This window comes from Oratosquilla oratoria, chromosome 19, assembly GCF_046742065.1.
Source record: "Oratosquilla oratoria isolate Oo_2021 chromosome 19, ASM4674206v1, whole genome shotgun sequence".
Lineage (NCBI taxonomy): Eukaryota > Metazoa > Arthropoda > Malacostraca > Stomatopoda > Squillidae > Oratosquilla > Oratosquilla oratoria.
The window spans coordinates 19437569-19450068 of NC_134795.1; the positions used below are offsets into that span (position 1 = coordinate 19437569).

The 12500-nt window shown below is 39.4% G+C and overlaps 1 protein-coding gene across 5 annotated transcripts in view; it reads right to left on the reverse strand.

Moving 5' to 3' along the window:
• if (integrin subunit alpha inflated) overlaps positions 1-12500 on the reverse strand; it is a 354127-nt gene that overhangs the window by 310013 nt on the left and 31614 nt on the right. For all 5 annotated transcript variants that reach the window (XM_076202703.1, XM_076202702.1, XM_076202704.1 and 2 more), the window contains 2 exons: positions 11428-11555; positions 5026-5123 (listed from right to left, as the gene is read on the reverse strand). In XM_076202703.1, the coding sequence (XP_076058818.1) occupies positions 5026-5123; positions 11428-11555 (226 nt within the window). The remainder of the gene's footprint in view (positions 1-5025; positions 5124-11427; positions 11556-12500) is intronic.

Genomic DNA, 12500 nt, shown 5'->3' on the forward strand with positions numbered 1-12500 from the left:
ATTTCTTAACGACATTTCAAAATTCCTTAAAGACATTTAAGTTTTCTAAAGACATTTAGGTTTTTAAAGACATTTCGAAACTTCTTAAAGACATTTCGAAATTTCTTAGACATTTCAAATTTTCTTAAAGACATTTAAAAAAATTTAAAGACATTACGAAATTTCTTAAAGACATTTAGAAATTTCCTTACTTCTGTAACCAACTTCACATATTCTGTTGTGACTGCCTTCAGACGATTTTATTCAAGTCTCATTCTGAAGTCTCGTCCATCTCAATTAACCTTTTCATTAATATAAAGCACTTTATATATTCTATCCTGGTCAACCCCGGATAATTTGTCTAATTTCATTTTACTTTGCTTCGTGACACTATGGGTTTAAGTTAGAAAATCCTTAGTTGTTATTGAGGCATGGGAGAGGTCATATTGGGTCAGTACCAGGGCAATTTAATAACAATGTTAATGAAAAAATATGTCATCGGCTAGAAAAAAGATCTGCCGTCAGGCGATTTTATTCATCGTCGTGATACCTGTTCGGGTTAGGCACGAGAGTGTATACTAAACATCAAACTAAATCAATCCGTCAGCCAATCAAAAATCCCCTTTTTCATTGCCGACCAACGACAGACCAGAGATGAAAGTGGGCGTGGTTTATTAACCAAAACGAATCGTTCAAATAAATCACTCACTCACTCACACACACATACACACACACACACAAACACACACATACACACACACACACACACACACACACATACACACACACACACACACACACATATATATATATATATATATATATATATATATATATATATATATATATATATATATATATATATATATATATATATGACGTAGGCGGAGGAGGAAACACAGGAGTCTTAGTCTTGAGTTTATTCCTGACTAGTTTCGCAGGTATGCATACCTGCGAAACTAGTCAGGAATAAATTCAAGACTAAGACTCCTGTGTTTCCTACTCCGCCTACGTCATATATATATATATATATATATATATATATATATATATATGATACTAATAATATATATATATGTATATATATATATATATGTCTATATATATTATAGATATGTATATGCATATATATATATGTATATGCATATATATATATAATATATATATATATATATATATATATATATATATATATATAAGATTGGGGGAAGGAAGAAGAGGGTTTTGGGAGGAGGGGAGGGGAGTAAGAGGCATTAGTTATCAAATATGAAACTATTCACTGTATCAGACACAGACAAGGCCATGGTGGGCGGAGCCTATCAGTAAGGAGAAAACATTCTATGGATAGAGAAATGGGCGTGGCCTATGACTCAAGATGAAATATTCAGAGTATTGAGGCATTGATAAAGGGCAGGTGGGAGGAGCCTATCAACCAAGATAAATTGTTCACAGGATAGGGGAGGAGATAAAGGCTTTGTGGGCGGGGCTACATTTGCAAAATAATATGTTAAAGAGTGTTTTGACAGGGATAAACGGCAGGAGGCGGGGCTTCTGTGACAAGTCAATGTTTACAGAGAATAGAGAAAGAGGGGAAGAAGAAAAGGAATACAGATAAGGTCACTTGGAAGATAGGAGAGAGAAAAGAGAGAGAAAAGAGAGAGAAAAGAGAGAGAAAAAAAAGAGAGAGAGAGAGAGAGAGAGAGAGAGAGAGAGAGAGAGAGAGAGAGAGAGAGAGAGGGGGGGCGGGAGGGAGAGAGAGGGAGAGTATGGGAGTTACACACACGTACGCACGCACGCACACACACACACACACACACACACACACACACACACACACACACACACACACACACAAACAGAAACGGATAGAGCAAGAGACATACATACATACATACATACATACATACATACACACATATGTACATTCAGAAACAAACACATATACATACATATGCACAATCATATACATACACACACAATCAAGCACGGGCACACACACACACACACACACACACACACACACACACACACAGACGCACACACACACACGTAGATATATAGAGATGAAAGAAAACTACATGATATAGACAAATAAATAGAGATAAAAATAGAGATAGAGAGAGAAATAAAGGGAAAAAGAGAAACATTCAGGGAAAGAGATAAAGAGAGAAGATCATGTAAACAGAACTTAAAAAAGAACAGCCTCTCGTCTATCCCCGTCTGTGAGCCTCAAGTCTGTGCTGACGTCTGTGCGAGGGTTGGTTCCCTCGGAAGAAGTCCAGATGATTTATTTAATAAGTCTCACAAAGGTCCAGACACGCGGCAAGGATGGATGAGACGCCACGACAAAGGAGCGTCGTATGTTGAATGAACCTAAACGAACCAAGTCAGCCTTTTTACTTTTAACCTTTTTTTTTCTTTTGGTCCATATATTGGCCTTTTTCTTCCTTCTTCTTCTGTTCCTTTACTTATACTTATTATTCGTTCGTTTATTTAGATTTTATTTCTTTCAATACGGGAAGACTAGTTTAAGAGGTTTTTTTTTTTTTGCGTGTGAAAATTCATATACAATACATTTATATGTTTTAGGCTTTTGGCGTCTATATTTTTCTTGTGTTTATTATGGTTACCGTCAGGCGATTTTATTCAAAGAAATACAGGTGTTTAAAAAGCGAAAACAATTACTTCTGAGCCTCAAATGAAATGTCATATTTATGTAAAATGACATCAGTTTTGTGAAACCCTTGAATGGTTATAGACAACATTTACACACACACACACACACACACACACACACACACACACACACACACACACACACACACACACACACACACACACACACACACGCACGCACACATACATACGCACACATACATACGCACACACATACACGCACGCACACACACAGGAACATAAGGATGGGGAGATTGCAAGAGACCATAAGGTCTACACTAGGTAGTTCCTTGTCCCTTACCACCTGCCATCCCTATCCATAAAATTATCAGTTCTTTTCTTAAAACAATCAATAGTTTCAGCGCTCACTACTAGATGGTTGCTAAGTCTATTCCATTAGTTAACAACTCTGTTGGTCAACCAGTTCTTGCCTATTTTTTAAACTAATATCAAACACACACACACACACACACACACACACACACACACACACACACACACACACACACACACACACACACACACACACACACAAAGCTTGAATAAGCCTGCATGGTTCGGAGGCTGCATCGTACTTTTAGGGCCAGAGAGGAGGTTCTGCATAAAACCACTAAAACTCACTAACACATAACCATGGCCAATCTGCCGCCAGAAGATTTTATTCATCTCCGTAGTGTTCCTTCAAAGGTCTCACGTCACCCTATTCGCGGGTTCGAGTCCCGCACTTACTCGTCTCCGGTTCCCAGCAGTAACCGTTACTTGTCCCGGTATATCCCCAAAACACATAGGGCAAAGGTGAAGAAGCAGAATACATAGAAGTCGAAGAAGAAACAGAAGAAGAAAAAGAAACAGAAGAAGAATCAGAAGAAAAAGAAACAAGAAAAAAAAAAAAAAAAAAGAGAAGAAGAAGAAGAAGAAGAAGAAGAAGAAGAAGAAGAAGAAGAAGAAGAAGAAGAAGAAGAAGAAGAAGAAGAAGAAGAAGAAGAAGAAGAAGAAGAAGAAGAAGAAGAAGAAGAAGAAGAAGAAGAAGAAGAAGAAGAAGAAGAAACAGAAGAGGCAGAAGAAGCGGATGAAGAAGAACCAGAACCAGAGGTAAAGACAGATGTATAAAAAAGCGGAAGACGAAGAAGATAATTATATCAAAATCAATATCAAAAGGAAACGAAAAGGAAGCAGGAAAAAAAGAAGAAAAAAAAAAAAAACGTGTGACGTCACGCCCTGTCCGATGGACACCGACCTCGCTGCCAACTGCCATCGGTCCATTTCTGGTCAAGACTTCTGACCAATCGCTGTACGCGCGTTTACAGATATAAAAACAAATCAACAAATAAATTAATAAATAATTAAACGAATAGACAAATAGATAAATGAATAAATAAACAAATACATAAACAGATAAATAGATAATACTAGTAATAATGATAATGATAATGATAATAATGATAATAATAATGATAATAATAATAAGATAATAATAATAATAATAAAAATAATAATTGATTTGATGATGATAATGATGATAATGATGATAATGATGATAATGATGATAATGATGATAATAATTATAATAATAAAATAATAATAATAATGATAATAATAAAATAATAATAATAATGATAAAAAAAAATAATAATAATAATAATAATAATATCTACAAAATAAAATCATAAAAAAATCTAAGGCTTGTGAACGACATTGTGCCCCATTCGCCATCTAACCCCAGAGAACTCCCCAACTATTGAGGGAGTCAAAGGAGTGACAGGAATGTCACACTCCCCACGTGCCCAAGAACAACAGTGAGGGCGTTGATAGCTCTCTCTGTTCGGAATCTCTCAAATATTCGGGATATTTCTAATATTCGGAATTACCCAATAATCGGAATATCTCCAATATTCGGAATTACCCAATAATCGGAATTTCCTAACTCGAAAATTTACAGAAAATCTTTATTTTCAAATGTTCAGAATTTTCCAATATTCGGAATTTTAAAAAAAAAATCAATATTCAAACAAATTTCCAACATGCAGATTTCTTCAATTTCCATAAAATTTTAAATTCTAATGTTTCCAATATTCGGAATTTTCATCTATGCAAAATCTCTAGAAATCTGAATTTCTAATTTTTCGGAAACATAAATTAAAAAGTCAAATATCCGGAATTTCCAATATACGGACTTCCCAATATTCGGATTTTCCTAATAAACTAAAATATCTAATATTCAGAATTATCCAATAGACGAAATTTCCCAATATTCGATATTCTCCAATATTCGGAATTCCCAATATTGGGAACCAAAAATTCCGAAAATGACACACAAGGACACCAAAACGCTGGGTGGGTCAGGCGTTGTGTCCGACGTTTTTCACTTACCAGAACAATTCCGTTTTCTTCAGAGGCGACCACTGTAGCTCCAAACCACTGGTCCGATTTCTGATCCAGCTGTTGGCCGCGTTGGTGGACGTTATTCCCTAGATGGGAGATAAGATATATGAGATAAAAATGGGAGATAGAAAATTGGAGATAAAGAAATGGGAGATAATAAACGGGTGATAAAAGAGAAGATAAGAAATTGGAGATAAAATATGGGAGATGAGAAATTGGAGATAAAATATGGAAGATGAGAAATTGGAGATAAAGAAATGGGAGATAATAAACGGGTGATAAAAGAGAAGATAAGAAATTGGAGATAAAATATGGGAGATAAGAAATTGGAGATAAAATATGGAAGATGAGAAATTGGAGATAAAGAAATGGGAGATAATAAACGGGTGATAAAAGAGAAGATAAGAAATTGGAGATAAAATATGGGAGATAAGAAATTGGAGATAAAAGATGGAAGGTGAGAAATTGGAGATAAAGAAATGGGAGATAATAAACGGGTGATGAAAATAGAGGATAAGAAATTGGAGATAAAATATGGGAGATGAGAAATGGGAGACAGAAATACGTAGAGGCAAGAGACGGAGACAGGAGCAATGAAAATGATAGTATCAATAATAATAATAATAATAGCAGTAGTAATGAGAACAACAATAATGATAGTAATTATAATAAACTATCAAGAATACTAATAATAATGTGACAAGAGCAATAATAACAGGAATAAAAACAGGTAAAAAAAAAGGTAATCCCACATTTGTCAATCACGTGAAAACAACTGTTAGAGTAACAACGAGTGGAGACAGGGAATCTATATCTTTCGACTGCAAACTGCAACCCTCTTCAGTAGATACAAAAATGGAATAGTGAGTGCTACATAGGTAGCACCCTTGACATGACAAAGGGGAACACTGGGTGAGGTCTTACCCTCGACTCACTCCTGACTACACATACGGAGTGAGCCGAGGGTAGGGACCTCACCCAGTGTTCCCCTTTGTCATGTCAAGAGTGCTACTTATGTAGACCTCACTATTCCATTTTTGTATCTACTGAAGAGGATTGCAGTTTGTAATCGATATATATATATTTCCTGTCTCCAGTCTTTTTTTTACTCCAACAGTGGTTTTCAAGTAATATATATACATATTTACAAATACACACACACACACACTCATATATATATATATATATATATATATATATATATATATATATATATATATATATATATATATGTGTGTGTGTCTGTATGTGTGTGTGTGCGTGTCTGTATCTGTGTGTGTGTCTGTGTGTGTGCGTGTCTGTATCTGTGTGTGTGTCTGTGTGTGTGCGTGTCTGTATCTATGTGTGTGTCTGTATGTGTGTGTGTGTGTGTGTGTGTGTGTGTGTGTGTGTGTGTGTGTGTGTCTGTGTGTGTGTGTGTGTGTGTGTGTGTGTGTGTGTGTGCGTGCGTGCATGTGCCTGTGCCTGTGTGTACATATAGGCACATACTGACGAGACAATTTTTGAACAACACTTTTGTCGCTCATTGTACCTGAAGCATGCCCGCCATCTGTCTGAGACGGTCTGCCCCTCCCTCCCTCCCTCCCTCCCTCCCTCCCTCCCTCCCTCCCTCCTGTGGCACGCACACTCTCGAGTACCAAACCTGGCACTCTCACATGCTTATATGTGTCTAGAATCACGTGCCTGGCTCGTGATCGAAAGCCATTGTCACCCCGGGTGAGATATATATGTGTGTGTGTGTGTGTGTGTGTGTGTGTGTGTGTGTGTGTGTGTGTGTGTGTGTGTGTGTGTGTGTGTGTGCATGGTCCGGTCAATGGGTAATGCTCTGACCTTAGACACACACACACACACACACACACACACACACACACACACACACACACACACACACACACACACACACACACACGCACACATACGCATACACACACGCATACACATACACACACATGCACACGCGTGCACATAGACACATACATACACACACACATACACGCACACACACACACACACGTGCACACACACGCACACACACACACACACACACAGACACACACGCACACACACGCGTACACACAACTCTTTGTCCTTAGTGGAGGCCGTACTTAGAACCGCTTAGTTAGCAGGCCATGTCGTTGTGTGTGCCATCACTGCATTATACATTTTATCAGATTTTTCTAACTGCCGCCAGGTGATTTTATTCAAATGAACGGAAACCCATTGTGGCCCGGTAGGTTGTGATCTTGTCCCGTCACTAGAAAGCCTCGGGTTCCATTCCTAACGATAGACAGATATTGTATATTATAAGGAGGATAATATACGTTTGTTTTGCGTTCATAGCCAAGGCAAGTGGCAGTCAACAGTAGACAAGGGGAAACTGGACTCAGGGGGAGGAAGAATTATAATTAAATGGATATTTCACTTCATGGACGACGTTCCTATGGTCTCCACTTGTTGACCTTGGTCGTCATGACTTCGCAAATGAACTCGTGGCATCGTGAAGCACGCAAAACTTAATTGCAAAAGCACGCACACACGCACACATACACACGCATACACGCACGCACACACACGCACACATACACACACGCACGCATACACACGCACACACACACACACACACACACACACGAGCGCATACACGAAAGAAAAAAGAAGAACAAGAAGAAACACACAGACACACGCGCGCGCGCGTACAAGAAGATAAAGAAGAGGAAAAGAAGCAAAAGAAGAGAAAGAAGGCGAAAAGGAAAAAGACGAAGAAAATGAAAAAGAAAAAGAAGAAGCAGAGGAAGAAGAAGATGAAGAACAAGAAGAGGAGAAAGAAGAGGAGGAGAAAGAAGATGAAATGGAAGAAAAGGAAGAAGAGGAAGAAGAGGAAAAAGAGGAAGAGGAAGAAGAAGAAGAAAAAGAGGAAAAAGAGGAAAAGAAGAAGGCAAAGTGGAAGAAAAGAAAGAGGAGGAAGAGGAAAAAGAACAGGAAGAAGAGGAAGAACAAGAGGAAGAAGAAAAACAGGAAGAAGAAGAAGATGGTGATGATGATGAATATGAAAAAGAAGAAATAGAAGAGAGGGTGAAGAAGACAAGAGAGGAGGAAGACTATAGAGAGGAGGAAGAAGATGAAGAAGGAAATGAAGAAGAACAAGTAGAAGAAAAAGAAAATGAAGAAGAGGAAAAAGAAGAGGAAGAAGATGAAGAAACAGAAGAAAAAATTAAAGATTAAAAAGTAAAAAGTAAAAGAAACAAAATATATCAAGAAAATGAACAAAGAAAATCTAAGAAAACAAGGACAGCAACGAAAATACAAGAAAACAAGAATATTGAATAAACAAATAAAAATCACAAAAAAAAAGATTTTTCCGTCATACTTGAAATAAAAAATAACTGAAAAGAAAAAAAAATGAATAAAGTTCTCTCCGTCACCCATCAAAAAAAAAAAAAAAAAAAAAGGAAGAGTTGAGAGGCAGTGAAAGGGAGTGAGAGGGAGTGAGAGGGAGTGAGGGTGGGGAGAGTAGGAGAAGTCTAAGGCTAATACGACAATGTCTGACATCTGAACAAATAAATCAATGTTCTACCAAATAGCAAATAACAAATAGACCATCCCACTTGCCAACACACCTCTTGATGGATCGACTGTCTGCCTGGGAGTTTATCAGTGATGGTTTACAAGTAAGCGTTGATCTTATATATATATATATATACATATATATATATATATATATATATATATATATATATATATATATATATATATATATATAGTGTATTGTAAAGGCATGTAAGCGTGTGTTTTCAAAGTTCCTTCCGTCTTAGTCAATTTGTGTTTTTTTTTTTTTTTTTTCCAAAATGGCTGCCGAGGGTCCGGTGACAATTTGCGTTATTTACAATTTCCGGTGTACAGGGATATATCATCAAATCCTTTCAGCTTGAACCACACACACACACACACACACACACACACACACACACACACACACACACAAACACACACACACACACACACACACACACACACACACACACACACACACACACACACACACACACACAGGTGTGAACAACCCGTGCTTCTCCCAAATTCACAAAGAAAATGTAAACCTAAGAATGGACAGTTACTGTAAAAGAAAAATTCCTCAACGTGTGGTTTGTATGCGCATTAAAAAAAAATCCCATGTGACTCACCCTACAGTAAATTTCGTCAATCACGCAATAGATCAACTGATTAACAATCTACCTCAAATAGGACAATAGGGAGGGGAGTAAAGCAGAAGAGGGGGAATGGGGAGAAAGGGAAGGGAAGGGGGAATAGGAGGAAGAGGAGGGTGAAAGGGAGAAGGGGGAAGGAGGAGAGGGAAGGGGAGGGGGAATAGGAGGAAGAGGAAGGGAAAGGGAGAAGGGGGAAGGAGGAGGAAGGGGAGGGGGAATAGGAGAAAGAGGAGGGGGAACGGGAGAAGGGGGAGGAAGAGGAAGGGGAGGGGGAATAGGAGAAAGAGGAAGGGGGAGGGAGAAGGGGGAGGAGAAAGTAGGGGGAAGGGGGGAAAACGTAATGGAAGGGGATGGGGAGTGGAAATAAGGGAAAGGGATAGGGGAGGGGGGGCAGGAGAGAGGGAACTGGGGGAAGAGGGGGAGAGGGGAGAATGGAGAAGAGGCAGGAGGAGAGAAAAGGGGAAAGGGGGAAAGGTGAAGGGGAAGTGGAGGGGGAGGGGAAGGAGGGGAAGGGGAGGAGGAGGAAGAGAGAAGAGGAGGAAGGAGAGAAGAGGACGAGAAGAAGAAAATAAACAAAATAATGAAGACAAGGGCAAGTAAGCACGTAAAAATGAAGATAATGTTGAAGCCTGGATTGATAAATCAACTCATTTAATTGAAATGATGAACTGAAAGAAAAATAGATTGACGTGAATCACGGTGGATTGATGATTGACAGAGTTCACGGTTCGTGCACACGCACACACGCACGCACACATGAACGTAACTATGCACAAGCACACGCGCGCACACACATACACACACTAAATGTAAATATACGTATATATATATACATATATATATATATATATATATGTGTGTGTGTGTGTGTGTGTGTGTGTGTGTGTGTGTGTGTGCGTGTGTGTGTGTGCGTGTGTGTGTGTGTTTGTTAGTGTATGTATGTGAGGGTAGACTGATTGAGAGAAATACAGAGAAACAGAAAGAAAGAAATGGAAAGAAAAAAAAATTAATTGACAAATTTATGGAGAAAGAGCAATCCTCAACGCATCCTTCCCCTTCTTCTTCCTCCTCTTCTTCCTACACCTCTTCCTCCTCTTCTTCGTACGCCCCTTCCTCCTCTCCCTCCTCTTAATAAGGAAAAAGATCTTGGAGTTTTGATATCGAATAATTTGAAGCCAAGTCAACATTGCTCAGAAGAACAGCAAACAAATTGGTTGGCTTTGTCGGACAAGTTTTCGAAAATAAATCAAAAAAGATATTGCTAAAACTTAATCATTCTTTGGTCCGTCCCCATCTTGAATACTGTGTACAATTTTATACTAAGGCTCAGAAATCTGCCGTATGAAGAAAGACTTAAAAGTCTAAATTTATTCTCACTTTCAAAAATGAGAATGAGAGGAGATTTAATCGAAGTTTTTAAAATGTTCATAGGCTTAGACAAAATCAGTGTTTAAGATTACTTTTCATTAGACCAATCAAATACAAGAAAACGTCACGATTTTAAAGTAATGGGTAAAATATTTTCTTCGAATGAAAGTAGAAAAAAATTCTTTAACCGGGTTGTTAATGTTTGGAATTCGTTACCTTCCACCGTCGTTGAAAGTAACACAATGGCATTATTTAAAAATCGTTTAGATAAATATTTGGACTTTAATATGCAAATAAGATATTATCCTTTGCAATAAAAGATTTGACAGTTCGGCATCTAATTGGAAAGGATAGTGGTAGTAGCAGTGTTTAGTTCTTCTTCTTTACTATAGAAATTCTTGCTCTACTGTTTCTTCACTGTAGCTTAGTATAGTTAACACAAACAGCCTGTAAGGGCCAGTAGGCCTCCTGCTGTTGTTTGTCCTTCCTTTGTGTTCCCCTTACACCTCCTCCTCCTCTTCCTCTTCCTCCTCCTCCTCCTATACCTCCTTTTCCTTTTCCTCATCTTCCTTCTCTTCCTTTTCCTCTTCCTACTACACCTCTTCCTACACGTCTTCCTCCTCCTCCTCTTCCTATACCTCTTCCTCCTCCTCCTCTTCCTACACCTCTTCCTCCTCCTCCTCCTCCTACACCTCCTTTTCCTCTTCCTCTTCTTCCTTCTCTTCCTTTTCCTCTTCCTACTACACCTCTTCCTCCTCCTCCTCTTCCTACACCTCTTCCTCCTCCTCCTCCTCCTCTTCCTCCTCCTCGTACTCACCGTTCCTGTCGAAGGGGATGTACTGGCAGGTGTCGTTGATCTCGGGCGAGCAGTGGAGGACGGCGCCCGCGCGAACCACGCCCAGCTCCCGCTGCACAGTGTCGTAGCGAGGGGCGCCCACCAACAACCTGCGGGAGGAGGTGTCAGCGATGTCAGTCACGGCGAATTTAGATGGTTCCCCATCTGTGTGTGTGTTCGTGTGTTCGTGTGTGTGTGCATTCACCTTGGTCTTTGGATCACGTGTTGGACTCGTGATCGACAGCTATTTCCCTCCCGGAAGAGAGCTCAGAGCTCGTATGACCGATCTATGGGTAATGCTAGTGTGTTCGTGTGTGTGTGTGTGTGTGTGTGTGTGTGTGTGTGTGTGTGTGTGTGTGTGTGTGTGTGTGTGTGTGTGTGTGTGTGTGTGTGTGTGTGTGTGTGTGTGTACGTATGTGTGTGTGTGTACGTATGTGTATGCGCGCATGCTCGTACACACGCACACATACCCACATACGCGAAAAAAAACACACACAAATGAATATATAAAATAAATTCAAGATAAAAAAAAAAAAAAGAAGGGCTACCAACTTTTCGGGTTGCATCCAAGTGTGGGTAGGTCACAGACCACAACAGACTCCTTTGGTCAGACAAGTCAAGCGAATGACGTCAAGGCGTGTATGCAAATGAATGACTAACCGGGACAAAAAATAATAGCCATGTGGTCACATGGACAGTGGCAGTGTCGTCACAGCATACACATGAGAAAAAATTCACATATATCTCTTGTGTATATACACGACCGCACACACACACACACACACACACACACACACACACACACACACACACACACACACACACACACGCGCGCGAATAAACTGTCACTACGAGCATAGCTCGTAAAATACAACTAGGTAAATACACACACACAAACACACACACACACACACACACACACACACACACACACACACACACACACACACACATGTGGTGCACTTGGTAGAGTTCCCGGCTGCCACTACGGCGGTCCGGGTTCGAATCCTGCCCAGGGCTGAAATAATTTCAGTATCATTGCGCTGCGGGTTGTT